The 22,544-nt window shown below is 41.9% G+C and overlaps 1 protein-coding gene across 1 annotated transcript in view; it reads right to left on the reverse strand.

The window, feature by feature from the left end:
* The window catches only part of LOC311211165 (VPS10 domain-containing receptor SorCS1-like), a gene marked incomplete at both ends in the record, with an annotated part of 286,853 nt that extends 264,735 nt beyond the window's left edge, over positions 1–22,118 (reverse strand). The window contains one exon of the mRNA XM_084289719.1: positions 21,504–22,118. Within this exon, the coding sequence (XP_084145845.1) occupies positions 21,504–22,118 (615 nt within the window). The remainder of the gene's footprint in view (positions 1–21,503) is intronic.
* Positions 22,119–22,544: the final 426 nt, after the last annotated feature.

Consider the following 22,544-nt stretch of genomic DNA (forward strand, 5'->3'; position numbering starts at 1 on the left):
ACTTCTGACAATGTGTCTTATGGTTCATTTACTAAGAAAAAATGGATGCAATTTTAGCCAGTGTTAAAATTAATCTGCTTTTATCAGAGAAAAACTAATTCCACCTGCCCAGCTCTTCCGCACACAGTTTTCAGAAGAGGATAATACAGAGGTAGTGGTTTCAAATAACCAGACTTTGCACTGAACGTAGGATTCTGTAGGTTTTTATTCATCTATGTTGGAAAAAAAAAATCTTTCTGAAACAGGCCAACCACCTAGCCTAGACAAACATGAAGTTCATTACTAGTGCTGACCATGATCTAATTCTCAGTACCAGCAACAAGACTTAATTTCTTCTTAGAAGAAGGTCAGCTCTTGGAAGCTAGTAAAATCTGTGATATCTGGAAGGAATAGAGGCAGTAGTACCATCCTACAGCATAATCCACACTCCCCAGCATTACAGGGAAACCTACAGCAGCTTTACAAACACTTTCACACACCAAGTTCAGTCAAACTTCTCTCTAAGCTCTTGAACACCTGTTCCAGCCCCACTTTAAGACTGAGAGCTAAAACTTCAGCTGTTGTAGAAGTCCATGATCCAGGAAAGGGTTTTTTAGAGGAAAGAGAAGACAGGAGGGCCAAGAGGAGGTAGAGCTCCCACGAAGTACCACACCTTCAAAGCAGCTCTCTAAATCACACTGGTTTGAACATTGGTATATCCCTATTGAAAACATATGAGGAAGAATGGAATGATCCTATTCATGCCACAAAGAGACCTGGCTTCATGGACTGAGCAGGTCCCTTCCATCCTGCTCTCCATCTCTTCAATGTACTTTTGCATCCAAAAAAAAAAAAAAAAAAAAACACAAAACAGAACCAACATTAAAGTTTAGCAGAAGAACAGAAACATCACAATATCACACTCTCTCCAGGCTTGAGTTCTCTTTAGACTGTTGCTATTGACAGCAAACCTAGGGAGAATTATTGTTTTTTATTAGTATTATTATTTTCTAGTACTGCATGCATAATAGCTCTCTAGATACAGAAAATAGATACAAATAAATGAATGCAACCATAACTGTCTCATGTCTTTCATTTAGGAGAGACTGGCTTTAGTCTTTTTGCTCAGAAACAAATTTAACAAGAATTTAGGAGCTATGTGTTGGGGATGAAATAAATCTGGCGAATAGTAGTAGAGGGAAGCTTGCTATGACTTCAAAGTACAACCAACACAATGATGGGACTTGGTGGAATAAGAAAACTAAGGCTGAATTTAATACAAATAGCTCCATTGTTATCAAAGGTTTTGTACAAGCTCTAATGATAATTCAATTGCATTGTACATTGGGGAGAAGGTAGATGGAGATCATTTAATGTTTTTTAATTAGCAAAATATTTCATCCTGGCTACAATTTACCTTCTGTGCAAGGGAACAGAAGTGGTGTCAACAGCAGGTTGCAGCTAGCTGCAGCTTTACAAACAGACCTGCATTCTGCTTATACACTCACCAGGAGCAATGTTATTTAGCAGCAGAAACAACTGGAAGAGTCTTCTCAAGACTTCTGCCTGGTTCTCTTGGCATCCCACTTTTGCATAATAAGATTGCTAAAGCATTTCACTTTGATAGTAGGTTTGAACTAGGAGGCTAGGACTGACCCGGGAATAAGCACTTCTCCCACACATTTTGAAATGTTTTTCTACTCAAAAGCAAACAGTTCAGATTCGTTTAAGAAGACTAGGAATGCTGAATTGGATTAAAATGCAGGAAAATTTCCAACTCTTGTCTTTAAGAAGTCAGTTTCTAACCTGAATAGGATGACTAAAAGAAGCCTGGCACCTTAATACAGCATCCCAGACTTCCATCAAGATGGTCCCTTTATTCCAACATGGTCAGAATTACAAAAAAAAAAATAGATCTTCTCATACTCATCTTTCCAATGGCAAATAGTAGTTGAAATTTTAGAATCTCAATATCCAGAAAAGAAATAAAAGCCAAATCAATTTGTTTCTGAAAATGTGTTACAGGTCAGTCCTAGAGCTTATGTTGGCAGTGTAGCTAATACTTCCTGCTATATCTACAGAGCACAGCTCTATACCATAAGCTTTCCCAGTAGATCAGCTATAAGCAGACAAATGATTATTACAGCTGAGGTATTTAGAGTAGTTGCGCCACTGAGCACACAACACTTTGGCTCATGCAACTGCTGTTTTTTAACTATGCTAGACTGGCAGCTTCATCTCGTTCACCTTCTAAGAAGAGATTTGTCAGTCTTCTGCATGGGATGTTGATACCTTTTGTCTTGTGGCACTAAGGCAGGTGGTGCTGGTGTAACAAGAAAAAGGGTCGGCTTAGAAGCTATCACCTGTCCATCATTATCTTATCATACACCAAGCAACCATGCATGCTGACTTTCAAAGCACTGGAACGTGCTGAAGACTTGACTACACTAAACCAGAGTGAGCCAAATGCGTCCCCCGTAAAGATCCACTTAAAAAAAAAATCATCTAGGTACAGTTTTTTTGTTTAGTGTTTTGTTTAATTTTGAATAGTTTCTATTGTACGAGATGTGAAAAAAACCTTTTAACCTGAAAATTCATATTTAAGAATCTAAAATGAACTATGAACAGTAATGCGAGATCTGTCCATTCTACTCTCCAGAAGGCAATATGCAGTATGAAGACAGAAGGTTTCCTGCCAAAACATTGGCTAGAAAGAAGATATTTGTGGGTTAATTTGGGCATTGGCAGATCCTCAAGGGAAACAAGCCAAGCTGTATTTCACTTTCACAAGTTAGAGAAGTTACACAGATGAATGGGGTGGAATACTGGAAAAAAAAAAAAAAGTCAATGGGAATGGAAGAAACCACCTCTCAGAGAAACCAGAGAAAATCAGCAGTTGATAAGGAGGGTAAGGAGGGTTATGATTTCTGGTGAAGCCAGAAACTGCCAGTTCCCTTGAGATGAGATGCTGTTGGGTATCAGGTGCTAGAAGCTGACTCTTTTTGCTTTTATAAGATACCAACACATTTAAAATCAACCCTTTGTTACATGCTGCCAACAACAACTTAAAAAAAAAAAAAGGCACAAGTATCAGTATCTTAACACAAACTTCTGTAGGCAGACTTGTGAAAACTTCAACTGGAAAATCTGAGCATTTAAATGAAGTATCTCACACTATGACCACTGAAGGAGCTTCCACACATAAACTGGTCTGTGACAACTGTCCACATGAGGGCTCCTCACCTTTGAAGAGTATTTAAATGCCTCTCAGCACAAGTTAAGGTATATACAGTTACTTCAGGTCTGCTTCAAGCCAAGAGTGCTTATGACATTGCTACTCATCAACTGATGAGTTACAACCTCCTGTACCTGGGTTCTCAGTCTCAAGTCCAGGTTGAGCAGCAAATATTCCACTGTGATTTCATCACTGCTGTAGGAGAGCTCACTTTCAAGGCTACATGCTCAAAAGGCAAAAATGAACCATCAAAACTCCCCACTGAGACCTGGGGAATCCCTTGTTCCTAATAGCTTTTCCACAAAGATACAGGAGGGACTAAAGGCCTTCCGTTTTGTTTATACCATCCTTCTAAATAATAAGAAGTCACCAGGCTACAGCCTTTTGTAGTCTCACTTATTTCATTCATTTCTGAGCTACAAGAACTTGTACCACTACAAAGAGTAAGGCCATCCCCTGCCAAATTCAAGAAAGCAAATAAAATACATCTCTTCTGGCAAAATGTCTCCATACCAATATGTGTGTAATTACGTATGTCTTTTATGAGGGCCTTGTTCACGTATTATAGTTAAAACTCTAAGCACTGAAATACAGTTAAAACAGATGCATCAGGCAACTTGCTTGCTAGCTCATGTCAAACCTCCACAGGTGGTGGCAGAGTGAGAGATGACTTTCATTCCAAGATGCTGAGAACAAATTGCACAGCACATGCAGGAGGGCTTGCAGCACAGAAAACTAGTTCTAGGTAAACTCCTGCATTTATGTCCCACCCTCCAGCAACTGTGTATGTCTCCCAGCTATTAATTTTGTCAGTCAACGTTGATATCTGGCAATCTATCTCTTTCCAATTCAGCAACTTGGGCTGAGTTTCACAAGCAACATGGAACTTATCAATGCATAACCAGGTTTCTTTACTATAAACCTGTTTCTTTTCCTCTTTTTGTCTTTGTTACCAGCCCATACTTCCATAGCATTTAAGTTCAAGATCCCCAACAGAAAATCCATAGTCCTCAGAAGTTCAGGTTCTTCTTTTTGAAATAAATTAAAATATAAGCATCTTGACTAGCGAAGGGTTCTTTCACCCTTAAAATATCTTGTCAGACAATTCTGAAACTAACCCTTCCCCCCCCAGAAAAAAAAAAAAATAATAATCACTCCAATTAAATTACCTCAGTTCTCAGCCTCTGCATTGTCTCTTCCTTTTCTGCTCTTACACTTCTCAAGAATATTTTTCCTCCACCCTGACTTCCCAACACTATCATGTGTTTCTGCTATATCAGCAATTTCACTTTGCTACTCAATTCCACAAGCTTTCCAAGCAACATCTTCGCACACCACCTTCCCAACCTCACCCAAAATTTAGCCAAGCTTTCTCTCATTCTCCAGTTACCACTCCCCACAACAGAGGCTTCCTACCTGCTTAGGACATATTCCTTCCTTAGCATCTCCTGACTGGTTTGAAACACTTCAGACAGCATTTTCCTCAGTTGTTTTGGTCACTCAACTCTTTAATTCCAATCAGTTTCTTCAAAACTTACTGACAACAACTACAAATCAGCTTCTTCACTAAATTACTAGAAAGTTTTTTCTTCATTAGACAACTTAAAATTTCATACAGTCTCATGAAAAAAAAAATATATATATATATATATAAATTATATATATATATATATATAAAAATACACACACACACAAAAAAAAAAAACACTCTTACCCTTGTGCTTCACCTCCTCTTATCTCTTCCTTTCCTAAATCACTTATTCCTTCCACTTGGCAAGGCAGAGAATTGCAGCCAGCTGAGCCTCCTGAACTTCAGGTGCTTCTTATCATGCCCCACCACCAGTGCCCATTACCTTGAGTGTTTGTTCCTGTTTGTATTCTCTTTTTATTATTTCCATTTTAGAAAATTATTAGTTAAATCAAAACAAAACAAAACAAAACAAACAAACAAACAAACAACAAAAAAAAACTATGGGTCAAAGGATCAATTAATCAATGTGTTTGTAAACCTTACATTCCTACTGCTTCTTGTTGCCTGTTCATACATTTGAGGAACAACCAGTTACCATATACCTCCTGCACAACTGCAATCAAATTAGCCAACTTCTGTGTAAATCCATCCAGAGCATTCCTTGTAAGTCTGCAGTGGAGTGGCTACAGCTGCCTCCCAGATCATGGCTAACTGTGACACTGTCAGTTCTTTGAGACAAGAATCAAATATTTGTCTTTACAGCATTTCAGTGCTGTAAAAGGATTATTGTACAGGATTTGTAGTTATCAGGGAGATGACATCTCTTTGTTCTGCATGGAAAAACAAGGTCAATGATTAACACCTTTAGGAGGGCTCCTGTTTGGGTGTAAGCCACATTCCTTAGGATCTCAGTTGTCAATCTGCTCAGCAGTGAAAGGGGTCAGAAGAGTGAAAATCAGCTCTTTGAATCTTCAGATATTTCCCTTGCAATCTATTCTTCCCTTGAGTTTTCAGCTAGCTAAGCTGCACTGAGCTGCCACATTTTTGACTTTCCATCCTGAGTAAACTTGAGTCTGTGTTAGGAACAAAAAGCAATGATATTAAAGTTACCTTCCCTCTAACAGTGTAACAGCCAATGAGGATCATTTTACAGGAAGTGGAAAATGTTGCAATTCTTCTAAAAAACACCTTTCAAGCTACATTCTCTGTCTGAATGTGTCAGCATCCAGCTTTTTGTGAGTAGCCTAATGGATAAGCCTCTGTAGCTGGGGATAGTGTTTTTTTTTTTTGCTTGTTTGTTTGTTTGCTTGCTTGCTTGCTGGCTTGCTTGTAACAATTGCAAGCTACTGCTCCTGGGTTGGAGCAATTCCAGACAGGATTACAGACTGGGAGAAGAACTCATTGAGAGCAGCCCTGCAGAGAAGGACTTGGGGGTTCTGATGGGTGAAAGGTTCAACATGTGCCAGCAGTGCACGCTTGCAGCCCAGAAGGCCAACTGCATCCTGGGCTGCCTCAAAAGAGGGGTTACCAGCAGGTGGAGGGAGGGGATTGTCCCCCCTCTACTCTGCCTTTGTGAGGCCCCACCTGGAGTGCTGCATCCAGGTTTGGAGCCCCCAGCACAAGATGTGGGGTTGTTAGAACAGTTACAGAGGAGGGCTATGAAGATGATCAGAGAGCTGGAGCACCTCTCCTACAAAGAGAGGCTGAGAGAGCTGGGGATGTTCAGCCTGGAGAAAAGAAGGATCTGGGGAAACCTCATGGTGGCTTTTCAATACTTACAGGGGTCTTATAAAAAGAATGGAGAAGGACTCCTTATAAGGTAGATTTACTCATTGTAAGGGTAGTGAGGCACTGGAACATGTTGACAAAAGAAGTTGTGGGTGGCCCATCCCTGGAGGTGTTCAAGGCCAGGTTGGATGGGTCTTTCACCAATCTGATCTCGTTAGTGGATGGCATTGCTGTCTATGGCAGGGGGGATGGAATTAGACGATTTTCAAGGTCCCTTCCAACCCAAGCCATTCTATGATTCTATGATTTTCTATTCTGTAAGGGATTCAGATGGGATGGTGTCTGGTTTCTGTCCCAAGCAAGAAGACAATGAAATTTCCCATGAAAATGAATAGCAATAAGCCTGTTTCAGCTGTTAATCAGTAGCACCAAGTCACTTCCTTTTGATAACAGAACGTACCTTACAAGTACTGTCATAGAAAGTAAAAGGTTGTATCGCCTTTGTTACTACTGTCTACTCACCTCAATGAAGTAACCTCTGCCCAAAGAACTCGTTACCATCAGCAAAAATCCTCTAGTGACATCCACCATGCAACTAAGGAGACGCACAAAAAAGAAGACAGCTGCAAAGAAAATCTCTCCAGTGGGGAGAAGTGCATTCCAGGAAGGAAAGCTGGAAGAATAAAGAGGAGCAAAGAACTTTTACACCTCCAGGGAATGAGGTTAATTATCACATAGTGTCCCGTATACTCCATGTATTCTTATAGATTCACTATAAAAGATGTGTCCGTGACATAGCATTGATATTTTGTCATAATCTTCGTGCCAAAGTGCAAATCAACTGGGAATGTTTCTCAGTACAGTTTTTGACACTACCATAATGCAGGCAATTTTGGTTGATATTTTAGTGTTGCAAATGTCACTGAAAATGACATACCTCCAAGAAATTGTCTGATTTTGACAATATTTTCTCATTTCTATATTTTCTTTTTCTTCTGTTGACATTCTTTGCCCAAGTGGCTCTAGTACTTGCGTTTAATGCTCTATGTGTTTCAGTGGTGTTTTCACTTTACTGACATCATCTGTCCTTTGTAAACTCAAGACAGAAGGTGAATGTTTAAAAGTGTATGTCATCTGCCTATATTCTTTTGTCCTTATTATGAAGGACTGATGTTATTGCATTCAATTCTCATACTTCATTATATCAGGTATTTCTACCATGAAGTATTTTCTAGCACTGCTACTGCATAATGTGATTTGTATTTGCGGACAATCTGAGTATCTTATTAGAAAGAGAAATTTACTAAGGGGTTAAAATTTTATTTATATCGTATCATCCAAGTTCAGATGTCAACCATACAATTCTAAATATTTAAGAAGGACCACCAAATTATAGACATCTTTCCTTTCCTCTGAACTCTCTTCAGCAAAGATCACCATATGTTGAATGATATAGTATGCTCTTATTTAAACAAAAAGCTTTCTCTATGGAGGATTAAATACAGGTTTCCCAAGTAACATTTCATAATGAGATGCTGTTTCTTTTGTACTATATTCTCTGCTCCTCATAAAATTTCTCAAGGTATGTCTCTCCTCTACTTGTTCATAAAGGTTTGTTTCTTACCAAATTCTACCGTGTCAAACATTCCCAGAAAGGACTCTTTCAGCTGGGTATTTCAATAGCTCAGCTTTAGAAAGGAGTAGAGATGGATTCTCCTTCTGTTTGCCACAAAACAACTCTTGGCTTCGTCTGAGAGAAAGTGATATACGTGAGCAGAAAAGGAGCACAGACACAGACTTAACATTCTTTCTCAGCTCTTTTATTTTGAGATGGTGCCAGGTGTAATGGAGATATGGAAAGGACAGAGCAGAAGATGAAATTATTTTCTTTTTGTGTTTGTGTGTGCATGTTTCATTCTCTTTCAGGCTGACAGGAGCACAGGTGATTTCCTAGCTTTTTTTGGAAGGATCTCTGTAAAGCAGTTTGGGTTTTGTTTTCTTATTTCCCTTTAAAGCCATCAATCAGATGCCTTACTTATAGATCTACCTTAAGAACTTGAATAACATTGAAGAAAATCAGTGCTGCTGTACTAAACACAGGCATTGACAGCAATTTTTAAAGGACATGAACAACCATCAAAGCATAGGCAGATAATCCAGAGCAAAACATTTCCTAGAAATACTCACTACACTTAACATCACTTAAAAAGTTCAAAGAAACATCAGAATATCTTTAAATAAATCTGCTTTTAGAGAATGGCAATGTTTACCTGCACTGAAGCTGTACCTTGCCCCCACTGTTGTTCTTTGTGGTGAAAATACATATGTAATGATCTTGTCAAGACCGTGCCATTTCCCTGAGGAGGGCTGAAAGATACCAGTACCCAAGGAGGACAGAACAGAAGAAGTATTATCAGTTCCAATTTGGAATAAAACTAAGGGGAGACTGAGAAGCAAGTGGGGAGCATCGAGAACATTCATATCCTCTCTCCAAATTTATTCACAAATCAGACAAACCATCAGCATGAATATGTTATTTGCTCCACTGAATCTTGTGAGTATCTACATAATGTATGCACAGGAAAGTCACGAAGGTAAGCATTAGCATTACACTGAGTTTTGAACAGTGACAACAGCTAAGTCCTCTAGCCCGTTACACTTAAAAACAAGGGGGAAAAAAAAGAGAGAGAGAGAGAGAGGATTTTTCTTTAAAAATATGTAAATAAATAAATAAATAATAAATAAATAAAAAAGAAGGGTAGCAAAATTGGTTCACATAGCTGTAGTGTGGGGATGCTGAATTTTTCCACATCTCAGATGTGTTTTGTTTTTTTTTTTCCAGCAGCTCCTTAGCTATTTTAGTAGTTTATTGCAATCCCAGTTCAGGGCAAATCCAGCTAATGCTGTGCTACATGAGAAGGAGAAAAATCAAAGGGAGCTGGGGAAAGAAGGAAACAATATTCTTTCTAGGAACACTTCCCTAAAAGGGTAAAAATAGAGACTGGGACCTGGGTCTTAAGGAAACTTTAATGACTAAATCCAGAGAGCTCCTAGCCAATGTTTGCAGAACTACCTTCTTTCAAGCACTGCTCCCCACTCCTCCCCACAAAAGTAGTTTTAATCCTCCAAGTTCAAGTCCTTCTTAAGGTTTCCCAACTAGTAGTGAACATTTTCTTCTTAGTGTCCTGGTTTACCAGGACATCTGGTCATGTTTTCAAGTTTCCTCTGCAAGAATTCTTTCAGATTGCATTTCTCCAAAAAGCTGTGGCATTTGAATGTTAATCTGTGGTCCTCTACACAAGCCCAGATGGCCCAGTCCCTGTTCAGCAGCCATGACAATACACTTCTATAACACTTTTCATTCATCTATATCAGAAAGTGCTGGCAGATTACACAAATCAAAGAGAAAAAAAATAATCTTTGCCAACCTGAGAATCCTTCACTAATAGGCGGTAAAGTGCACCTACTTAATCACAAGCAGCACCAACAGAGAAGATGGTATAGAATTTGAGACAAGTAAAACTAGGAGAAATTTCAGATTTTCTCTGAAACAAAGCTAGGGCTCTTAACATGAAATGTAACCTGGATGTGAAAGAAAGCTAACAAGGCAGGAGTGTCCCAGTTGATGCTGGAAGATGTGATGCACAATCCCCTGAACTAACCTCTATTTTAATACAGCCACATCCATTTCCTATCCATGCTGAACTCACCCTTGAACCTCATCCGACAGGAAGACAGGAGGAGACACATCAGGTTGATGCAGCAATACCACCAGCTTCATGCCCAACCGTCAACTTATTGCTCTCTCTACATAGGATATTCCTGCTGGCAGTCAGCAAGGGGCTGATGGCCTCTCTGCAGCTCAGAGGACAATGATGCTGTGCAGATCCACCCCTCGTTAACACTTGCAGCTGCAGCATCCCCATTTAATTGCTGCCTTGGCCCACCAGATGTTTGACACTGTCAATGCAAGCTGTGTTGGCTAGTGAGCTGGACTGTTCATCAGGAAAATTATTAGGGTTATGTTCATTTTTCATTAAAAAGAAGAAGCACGTGCCACCCCTTGTCCTTCTGCATCAAGAGAAAGCATCAGAACTCGCACGCCTACACACAGGTGTGTGCAGCACTTTCCTTGTGTGTTTATTTATTTATTTTTTTTTTTTATAAGGAATCTCACTCCGAATGTGTTGCTGTCTCAACTGTCACCACTTGTCACATTACAATAACGATCGCTGCTTTCAGATGGCAGCTCAGGTTGTTTAATCATCGCTTCCCTCTGAGCTGTCCATCACAGGCAGGTCTCCAGGCAACAGCATCAACAGGCAGGGCTGTGGGTGGCTGGAGAGGAGGAGGAGGAGGACAAAGCACTGTGGGGTTTGCAGGGAGGAAGAAGAAGAACTCTTGTTCCCATGGGAGGGAAGCTTGGGAGCTGCTGAGCCTATCTGACAGATCCCAGCCTGCAGCATGATGAAGATAACAGGGATTTCAGTGATTTCAGAACCCAGAGTTGTGGTGGAGGAGGAAGAGATGGCAGGACCCCAGCCCACAGAACATTAACGCAGAGCTGGGCTCCCTGCTCCAGCTCCCACTCGTGTCCAAAACCCAGCTTCCTCCATTGCAGGTGGGATAGCAGGGCCCTGCTGGGCTCAAAGCCAAGGGCACAGCCTGTGGTTAGAGACTGCTGGAATCAGCCACTTTTGTTGCATCGAATGACTTTAAAATATGTTTGTTTTTTTGTGGTGGTTTTTTTTTTTTTTTTTGCTTTTTTTTGGGGGGGGGTGGGAAGGATGAGGAGTTTTTCAAGGTTTTTGAAAAAAAAAAATGGTAATTTATAAAAACTGACAATAAAATGGAAGGCCACACTGAACGTGGGAGTTTTCCATCCAAAAGATGAGCTCAAGAATGCTTTGGTTAGTTTTGTTTCATGTTGTTTTTCAGAAGCTGTACAATTAAACAGTCCTTTGTCATTTAAATGAAGACAAAAGGAGAACCAGCTGTACCAGCACTGCAGATCTGCATCAAACCTTCTTTGGGTTACAATAGCCTAGGTAGTTATTACTAAATTTCAGTGGCTCTTCTGTAGAGATGCTAAGTCACTGGATCCAAGCTAAACATAGATCTATATTCTTCGTATCTCTAGCCCAGCCTCCGTCCCCCTTAATGTATCTAGGGAGATGTGGAAACACACACAAATGAAGTGGAGGAGGTGTAGTGCAGTCCCTTCCCATGGTGTGATCCTTATCCAAAAAACAAAAAACAGCTCAAGGAATAATTATCCCCCAAACTCCTCTAACTAGGGATATTTCACCACAGACCTATATTTTCTGGTGTTAAGGTTAATGCATCTGCTGTTTTGCTGATGTACTTTTTCTAACCTGTTTAGCCTCTCCAATAAAAAAATCTATTGTTTCATGTAATCAAAGTAAGCCCTAACTTTGATTTGCAGATAATCATTTCAATAGTTTGATTTTGTTTCCAATAATGATTAATTTGAAGCTTTTTTGTCTACAGAAAACTAACTTTTCTTTTTTTCTTGGAAACATGAGTTAAAATTCAACAGAAAGCAAATTAAATTTTCAGTTCATATTCTCTGGCACATAAAGCTTGAGTTTCACAATAAGTATGATTTTTACCCCAGAAAAATATTTACACTTATGCATTGGTAAGTTCTTCAAAAATAAAGTCCCTGAATATTCATTTGAAGATGCAGTAGAATTTTTCAGAAACCATTCAGTAAGAGGTATAGGCCACATTCTTGGCCAGGGGAGGGAATTATATTATTATAGCTGTTCATAAAGGTTTATACTGACCCAGTCACACATACAGAAAGAAAGGGACCATATGACCTCTTTCAGATACTGAAAATACACCTTAGATGTGAAATGAAAATATTCAATGCAAAGACTATTCCAAATGACTAAATGAGGTCCAGTCCCACATTGCCATGGAATTTCCATCTGCTTTTTGAGTCAGGAATTTCAAGAATACTTCACACACACACACATTGAGCAGGGACAATTTATGAAGAGATTTGTTATTTGTTACATAAAATATTTATCTTGAATTATTTTCTCAACTTTGAATGTAGTGAGGGAGTTGAGAAGAAACAGGAGGAAGAGAAACATTTGGGGAAAGAAATAGGATGTCTCTGTTGGGTTATCTAAATAATCCAAGATTTTTGAAAACAGCTTTTCACTTCCTACCGAAGGGCTGCCTGTGAAAGATCTTCAAGAGCTCATGGCACTGTTATCTTTCAATAATCACCAGCTAAAGTGGCAATACAAATAGGATGTGAGCATTGACACTGAGTGGAGACCCAATGCTGTACCTTTACTTTAAGAGCTTCTCATGTGTTGTCACTTTCCACCCAAAATCCTCAGCTTTTTCATGTCTTGGGAAAATGCTTGCCTTGAAATGACAACTGCAAATCATTGCCTTCCATCTCTTCCTTCATCTCTTGATTTAATATATCTCCACAAAGCATGAAAGACTCCACAGATGGGCTCTTAGGTTATGAGGTCTGCTAAGGAGTGATACACAGGGCACTGGACTATTACTCTTGTTGGTAGTCTGCAAACCACTTTGATAAATGCATTTCAGCTGCCCTCTCCAAGCACCAGCCATATCTTTATGACTTTGGTATTTCTGCCAGCTCGGCTGGTCCAAGAGTATCTGTCTTGTTTTTCTGCTTCTGCATTAGGGAATGCAATATTATGTGGCTAAATAAATAAATAAATAAATAGTCATCATCATCATTTTTGAGGACTTCATCTTCGGGGATAAAAGCAGGTGAGGTTTGCTGTTATCCTGTAATTTGCTGTCTTATGTGGTCTTTGCATTCTCCTCATCCTGCCTTGAGGTTCATCACCACATTGCCCAGCAACACAACATGGGTCAGTCCCACCATTCCATTGCTTGCTTGAGGTGTTACATTTGGGCTCGCTCTGAGTTTTCCTTCAAGGAAAAGAAAATTCACACAATCTGTGACTTCCTTCATCTTTCTGCCCCTACAGAAATGTTTCTGCCCCTCACCACAGCACAGGAGACCCTGCCCCAGTGCAAGCTGCTCACAGAGTGGGGTTTTGCCCACAGCTGAACTTTGGCACTGACATCCCTCTATGGCAGCAGAAATAGGTCTACCTATTCCCACCTTCTCCCCACTACACACCTAAATCTCTACCTCTTTCCTCAGCTCCTCCCTGCTCACCCCATGTCAGCAACAGCTCAGCCCAAACCTGCCCTTGGCATGTCCCTGGCATGGCAGCGCGAAGGGGAAAAGTTCAGAGGCAGCTTTGAGTCCTGTTGTGTTATCATGGAAGAACATCAATCCCTTATTTAAGAACATGATGTGAGGCTAAATTAAGTTCTTGGAGAGCCTCTAAAAGAATCATGTTTTAGGACATATCCTAAAATATCTTGTTCCTTCTCAAAGTACTTTCCTTTTATGTTCCCAAAGGAGAGAAAGTGCGATACCAAGTAAAAGTGTTATTGTGTTACCAGCACTGAGAATTAGAGATTAAGGGCTCTCATGTTCACTGTTGTTTGATTTAAGATGGACAGCCAAAAAATGCAAATGGCACAAAAATCATTTTACTGCATCAACTTTAACACGCATTTAAAATTCCAAAATAATTAGTCTATCACCCAATGCTGCCATTTGAATTGGAATCAAGGCACATTTTAATTTAACATAGAAATGTCAATTAGAGCTGCGGGAGTCATTGATTTTTTGGTTTGCTGGCCAGATATGAAAAAACGGAGAGAAAAGAAGTGCCTTGTGTCAGTCTGTGTTTTTTTTCTCCTCATATAAAATGAAAACTTGCACGTAGCCTTGGTCTGGATGAACAGCATCCAGCACAAACATGTTTTAGGATAATATCAGTTTTTCAAATAAAGGAAAATATGGTAATTTGTGATGTTCTACAACTCCCAGAACTGGGGATCAGGTAGGATGCAGGACCCACAGGACACCCTTGTTCTGTGTAGCAGCAGCTAGAGGCTAGGTCATCACAAATGTCACTAAATGCCTCTGTGTGGGACAAAACCAAGACTTTTTATATCGCTGGATCATTTTTAAACATCGAATAAAAAATTTAAAATGCTTCCCGGAAACAAGACAATAAAAAAAAAAAAAGCTATATTTTTTTTCAATATTTTTGCTGTTTATCAGGAGCTTTGGAGAAAAAAGAAAAAAAAAAAAAAAGAAATTAGTATGAACCTTTGAAATGTTCAGTCCAAGCTACAGCATTTTCCGGAGGGAAAGGTATTTGATGGGGCCATTTCACTCAACTCACTGGAGCTGTGCACATGAGAGTTGTGTTCAGTCTGGCATATTAAGAAACTTCCTACTTACTGGATGCAAGACTGTCCAAGGCCTAAGTAGCCCTTCATATGTAAAGCTGCATTACAGCAGAATGGGTCAGCAAGGTCCCTAACTCCCCAGAATGAGATGATGACTTCTGGCTTCCTTGCTTCCCCCTCTGGTTAGACCTTATCATGATTGCCAGGTCAGAGAAATAATAAAAAAAATAATACTTATTCAAAAATGGGAAGAAAGGAAGAAAACCCTTTTCTATTATAAAGTACATTATTAGGAAGATTGAAAACTATAACCTCATTGCTTTATACAGTTTATAGCCTCTTGATATTGCATGAATGCCAGCTGCAACTGTCAGAGCTCTTCCATTATTCTCCTTAATCTTCCCTCATGATGGGATTTGCATATCCCACTTGTCAGTCTGGGTGGAAACTCCTCACCATCGCTCAAACACTTTTACAGAGACCAGATTCAGACAACGACAAGCTTTTCTTCTAGTTCTCACAAATTCTCTTTCACCCACTGCTTTCTCTTGAAGCGTGGCTACCATTTCCCACGTATTTTATTTCATTTTCTGTATATGAAAAGCCTACGTCTTATACAGTCAAGAAATATACCTAGAGATGGATTGCAACATAGAAGAAAGAAATACTTTGGCTATTGGTGTATTTTTCCCCAATTAAAAAAAAAAAAAAAAAAAAAAAAGCTGAAAAAATAAAAGCCCAGTTTAAAGTTACAGTGAATTTTTTTGGTGTTTCCTCTTACTGAGGGTTTGTGTTTTCTTTTTAAAGGAGGCTTCATATTTTTGAATGGATATAAATTATTTTATGATTGATAGAGAAACACAGTTTGAAACATGGGACTTTTAATAATACTTTAATTTGACCTGATTCTTTCCAGTTTAAATCCTAATGTTTGTTTCCCCACTTTTACTCATCTCTTCCTAAATATAGTCTCATTAGCTCCAGCAAGAGATTAGCCTGAAAGCCTCTCAGCATCTGGTGCATTATACTGCTAATACTATTATATATTGTTGTAATATATAAGAAATACACATTATATTTCACTGAAGCATTTTAATGCAGGCATCCTACTTAAATGAATCTTTTTTGGGGGGGACCTGTTTCCCACACCTTAGGAACCAATCTAAATGCAAAGTGGCTGACAACAGGGTCATTCCTCACCATGGGTTTCACCACTCAGCTGGATCTGGGCTCCACACTTGTATTAATTTCCTTAAAACTCCTCCTTTATAATAATGCAATCACTACGGGTGGAAGGGAGCAATGGGCTATTGTGGTGTTATACAACATAATGCTGGTCACTGGCAGGACAATGTTGGCAGGTTCTTCATCTATCTCTGGTAATTTCACATTGGAGCCACAGCTCTGCCAGCAAGAGAAGGAGAGAGCACTAACTACAGCCAGATGCATGAGCACAGCAGCTGAGCAAAGAAGTCTCAGAGTGAGAAGTGACATTTTGATCGATTCCACATTCTGGTCAGAGCAGAGGAATGCTGGCATTCACAGATAATTTTGCCATGCCTTTACTGTCCTTTTCTGTCTCACTGGTAAAAGTGAATACATTCATTATCATCCACATGGAATTCTCTTCATCAAAAGCAAAAATCTGATTCAAATTCAAGCTCTGGGGAACCTGACTCCTAGAAATTCACAGTTCATTTTCCACAATCTGTCTTACAAGCAGATAAAGAAAGAGCAGTGCTTGCTTGATTTAGCAAACTAGAGGCTGAAAAGGAATACAAGCACTGCCTGTAAAATAATTCCAGGGGGCGTAAGTGCCAGGAAGGGAAAATAGCTTTAATTAAAAAGCACAAAGACAAATGAAAAAGAAAAAAAAAAAAAAAAAGAAAAAAAAGAAACCATATCTAAAATGCCCAATGGCAATATTAGAATAGAAATCAGAGGGAAGTTTCCAACAACCAGAAGAATTAGAATTGGAACAGCCATCCAGAAAGGAGGAAAGCAATAGGAGGGAAGGAAACCCAACTGTTTATATGACACAGTTTGATCAGTTTAGGGCAGTAGGATGCAATATCTGCTACAGCCCTGTACTGTTCCTTAAGTTCTTAATTTATAAATAGGTTTGAATGTTTCAAATGAAAGCAACATCAGGTTATTCACAATGACTTTGCACGGGAACAAATATAGTGCATTAGAAATATATAGAAGCATTATTATTGTTTTACCTGTGATCAGTTTGTCCTACCAACAACATCAAGTAAAATTTTGCAAGTAATACCTAATGTAGAGTTTTGTCTTGTCTAAAAGCTTTCGCATAGGAGACTTAACTCTTCCCCTGCTTTATAGAGTAATCACATGACAACAACAACGACCTTGCAGGCTTCATGCTGCACTGGACCCATCAGTCATATTGATTTCCTACTATGGATGGAATATAAAAATTGCCTTGTCAGGTTACTTTGCATCTGGTCCATTCCCCATCTCCAACAGCCTGTTGAGGATCTTCTGCTATGGAAGTCCTAAGAGAAGCTCAGCCCTACCCTTCCAGCAACGTAAAACACAGAAGTTTGAAACTACTACTTAAAGATATCCAAGGCTACAGAAGGTAAGTGCTGGGTGACTATGCAAAAGCCAAACCCTAGGCATACAGCAGGACACATTCTCACATTCTTTGCCACTTAGAGATCTAAACCAGAGTCCAGCCCAGGAGGGCAAATTCTCTCCAGAGCAAGGCAACAGTAGACTGCCTTGTAAAGGGAATGAGAAGCCCATGCTGCTTTCCTTCACAGAACCACATTATAGCACAAGCTGTAGCATCAAGGCTCCTCCTCGTATTCTCTTACTTTATGACCTCCATTTTTTTGCTCTTTCTCCAGGGTACATTTCAAATGAATAAGTAAGGCACTAATCTCACTCTGAGCCAGCCTAGGACAAAAGCAGTCTTGGTTTCTTAGAAGCTCTGAGAAGCATCTCTATCCCAAAAGATCATAATGGATGTTTCCTTGAGAGTTGCTTCTCTGTTAAAATCAAATCTCTTTCAGCTCCACACAGAAATTTCTGCTAGCTGTTTTCTCCTACTCTGTAGCACAGCATTAAGGGGGCTATGGGGAATTCAAATCTACAGTGTTTGGATATACCAGATCAGGAAGCACGCTTGATATCTCTGCGAGCTAGGAAACCTGCCAGCTTCCACAATGATGATGAAATTCCTCAGAGGTGCAAGTAGCCGGGAGATCTCACTTGTGTGTCTTGTAGCTGATGTTTGAAGAAGGTTTTATCTGATAGTGTCTAATACTCCGATTTTTATGGAGGCTAGTAGAAAGACTTTTAAGATGTAAGTAAATTAAGCAATGGTACTAACATGGGCCAGTTAACACCCTCCTGGATCATTCCCAGACAGTCTGGGACTTAGTACAAGCTAAAGACTATTTCCAGCACCCAATTTATCTGCAGCCACTCTATTCTGTTTTGCAGGCTGAAAGAGTTCAGGTCTGTGGAGATGCCAGACCATGCCAGCTGGCCTGTGTGGTCTCACCTCCACTGGAGTCAGAGAAAGCCTGAGGACTGTTTGCATTTTTGTACAACACTGGATACATTCCCAGCTTCATTCTCATCAGTCTTCTGACAATCCAGTTTCCCTACACCTGTGCTGTCCTCTGGAGAGCATATATTGAGAGCACTGGTGAACGAGCCAAGACAGACAGGAGGGACCAGGGTGCACCTGAAGTGTGTCCCTTCAGGTGTGAGCTAGACACTGCCAAAGACCTGGGGTCTCCACCGTGCCAAAGCATTTTCCTCACAAAACTGCATGCTGTTTCAAGCACTGCTGTCAGGTGGACAGCATGGATATTGTGCTGGAGGGTGAGCTGTCTGGGGAGTACCTACAGTCACTGATGGGCCCCAAAGGATTTCTGGGGTAAGACTATTTATGTCAATGGACTTATGTGTGGATGCCTCAGACCACTACTTATTTCCTTTGCTGCACCTGTGGCCAAGCATACAGCAAGTCCAGCCTCAGAGCAGGATGCCATTGGTGAGATGGTACACCACAGCCTGGCCCCAGAGAAGTGGTAAATGCAATCTCTTACAGCAGTCAGGGATGTTTTCAGGGGTCCTTTCCCCTCCATCAGAAGCACTGCAATTGTATCCAAAGCACCACCAAAATATGGATACAGGGAACCAGATTGAGGATGGCAGAATCAGGTATATTAAAAATAAAAATTAATAATAATAATAATACTTAAAAAAAAAAAAAAAAAAAAAAAACAACTAAGTAGATTAGTGGTGGCAGTGCTTTAATTTTCAAGCTTTTTTCATCTAAAGGGAGCTCAGATGGTTTTGCCTTTTGTTTTGGCTTTTTCTGTTACTCACACAGATGCTGCAAACTATGATCATCTCCATAGTGCCCCTATGCCTGGGTGAAAGGCAAAAGCTGTTTAACAGCAGCACATGCAGAGCCCATTAGAATGAAAATGAGGTGTGCTGCATCCACCTGCCATGGTGGGGAAACACAGGCAGGAAGCTGGCAGCTACTGCTGCTGGAGTGCGGCCAGGGCGCTGGGGTTACACAGCATCCCTTGCAAACATTACCACGGGATCCTCTGCCACCCCCGTACAGGCAGGATTATACACGTTGCACACGAAAGGAAACACTTCATCCTAACCTACCTCCTGCTCCCAGCTCCTTCACAGATGAGTGCCCCAAAGCTCCCTGCAGACACCCTGGGTCAGCGCCACGTTGAATACCTACTGAGCTAACACTGTTGCTTCAGCTGAGCACAGATAAACCTGTCGTGCATCCAGCTCCTGCTGGGCCCAGCTTCATTAAGTGCTGTGATGGGGGTGCAGCCACAGCACAAGCTAGCACAGTGCTGCCAGGGTGCCCAGCAGCAAGGTGGGAGTGTGACCTCCCCAAACACACTACCACCCAGGGCTCTTTGGGCAGGACAGCAGCAGCACATTTCCCTACAGCTCCCTGGAAACATTTCTACACCAACACACTCAGCAAGTAAATCCATCCTTAGTATTAATAGTTCATACTACCACAGAGGGCAGAAACATACATACTTTTATATATATATATATGTGTGTGCCTAGGCACATGTATAATAAAAAGCACAAATAATAACAATGCCTTGATAAATGTAGGTATGAAACATCCTTGTATTAAAAGAGCAGGAAAATTGATGCTTGCTGTGTGAGTTTTTATATCAGCAGCTTTTTCTTAGCAAATGGGTCTCTTTAAACCAGTGTCAGCCTCAATTCAATCTGTATGAAAAGACCAGAGTTCCTACAAGGCAATTTCTGTTACCACGACTATGTAAGAGAGAGGCTAGCTGAGCTGGGAAGAAAGGGGAAAGTCCTTCAAAATGGAGATAACAAGTATTCCTCTGTCAATTAACTGATTAAAAAGCTCCTGATGAGCCCATAAAACCACGTCTCAATTAACTAGGTCTGAACCCCACAGTGAGGTGCTTATGACGTCCATGTTAATTCTAAATGGGGTGACTGTTATGCCTTAATACAATCTACACCAACAAGAATTCATAATGATCAGACTTATTTCTAAATGTTATCAGACTCCCAGTACTAAAAGCTGAAAGGCAGGCAAAGGGCTTGTGCCAGGCAGCCAGAAATCTGGCTTTATAGCTGCAGACACCCCAGAGGAGAGGAGCCCAAGTTCCCCTTTCTCCCAGGAAGTTGTATGGGCCAACAAGAAGTCACGCTGGCATCCCTGTCCCTCTTATTAGCATTCTGCTTGCTGTCTTGCAGAAGCTGTGACAGTAGTTGGAGCATTCAGGCTGCTGGATCCCCCTGCTTCTGCTAGCCCAGGAGCAGAGTTAAGGGCAGGCAGAAAGCAAGCCAGGCAACTCGCCCTGCTTAACCCAAGCCCCAGCCCAATGGCTCCAGGTTACCTCCACAAAACAGGCTGGAGAGCCACAGGGCTCAAGTTAACTTGGTAACTTTGACGCCACGACTATTGCTCCAGCCTGGAAACCTGTCCCCTATTTCTCTGCCTGATTTCATTCTGCTTGGCTCATGTCAGAGCTGTTCTGTCACTACTCGTGAGAAAGGTCCGGGTCACAGGGAGGAGACAAGAACTGCCTCATTTTAACACCTTGGTGACAAGGGGTGAAAAAACATTTTTGATCCCTGCACGGAGGCACCTCGGAGATGAAGTCCTGAGCCAGCCAACATCTCACCACCAGCACGGCATGGGGCCAAGCCCTGGGCTGACATGGGCCCAAGGGCCAGGAGGAAGGGGAGCAGCAGCAGCAGGAGTTTTCCCAGGCCCCCTTCCCTCCCATCAGAGCCTCCCTAGCTCCTAGCAGGGGTTACCCTGGGGTGCAGGTGGGGTGCAAGGGATGCCCCCCGCCCCCAGACCGGCCTTTCCCCTCCCCGCCGTGGGTGGTAGTAGTGGTTTATCCCTCTCTGCCTCCAGGGTGATGGAGAAGGGGGTTGGAGGGGGCTGTGCTCAGCGGGCGGGCGGCGGAAAGTTTTTTGCTCCAGAAGAATGGTCCTTTTGAGGCACTTCTGCCCCACTGCACACTGCTAAGCGAAGCCAATCCGCGGCGCCCGGGAACTGAGCAAAATCCCCCCTAAAGAAGAAAAACCCAGCAGCCCCCTCCTCCTCTTCCTCCATCCCACCCCACCCGGAAAAAGAAAAAAAAAAACAAAAAAATAAATAATAAAAAAAAAAGATAAAAAGAAAACAAAAGAAGGGATGGGGGTGGGAAACAAGTCAAAACCCAGCCCCGCCACCCCCAGCCCCGCCGAGCCGGTACTCACGCTGCTGTTGTGGCCGGACCAGTGCACCATGGCTTGGTTGTGCGCCGAGTCGCCGGTGAGGGCGAAGGTGGTGCTGCCCAGCCGCAGCTCCTCCAGCCCGAAGCGGGCGGCGCCGGAGCCCCCCGGCTCCCTCCCCGCGGCTCCGCCTGGCCCCGCGGTGCCCCGGGGGCTGCGGCCCCGCCGCCGCCGGCCCGAACCCCGGCCCCGGCGGCGATGGTCCCCCGCAGGAGCCGCCGCCTCTCCGGGCCGGCTCTCCCCGGCCACTTTCTCGGGCTCCCTCGTCAAGGTCCGGGTCTCCCAGCCGCTGATTTTGGCCCCCGAGAGGACAGGGTCGAAGGGCGCTTGCAGCCCGGCATCCTCCGCATCCATCCCGGCCCCTTGCCCTCTCTCACCTCCCTTCTCCTCCGGGAACCTCCTCTGCTCCTTTTCTCCTCTGTCGGTCCTCAAATGCATTAGTAATCCCTGCTGCGGATGTTGATGCTGCGGCTTCACCTGGGAATGGCAGGATCTGCAAGTTATTTCTGCACCGGTAAAGCCAAAAGTGAAGAGGAAAAGCCATGTCCAGTACAGGAGAGCAACGTGCCAGGCTGGGTACCAGCCAGCAACTTTTTCCATCGCTGCTGACTGCTGATGAGTGCGAGGGAGAAAGAGCAGGAAGGAGCGAGCGAGCAGGGTGCTGCTGATTTACCCACCGCGGGGTAAACACAGCAAGAACTCCATAAAGTTTCAGACTCTGCTGTGTTTGATGCAGCCAGGGGGGAGGGAGACTGTTTTCTTCTCCCTGATTTTTTTTTCTTGTTTTCTTTTTCTTCTTTTGTACTTTTTTCTTTTTCTCTCTCTCTCTTTTTTTTTTCCTTCTCTCTTTTTTTTTTTTCTTTTTCTTTCTTTTTTTTTTTTCTTTTTTTTTTTTTTTTTTTCCTCAAGACTGGCGTTGCTGATCAGGCTTTTGATGGAAGGGAAAGCCACAACCACACGGGGGAGGAGCTGAATTGAAGTCAGAGAGAGAGGGAGAGAGAGAGGAGCAAATCCCGGCTGGTGATT

This window comes from Netta rufina, assembly GCF_964035555.1.
Source record: "Netta rufina genome assembly, chromosome: 7".
Lineage (NCBI taxonomy): Eukaryota > Metazoa > Chordata > Aves > Anseriformes > Anatidae > Netta > Netta rufina.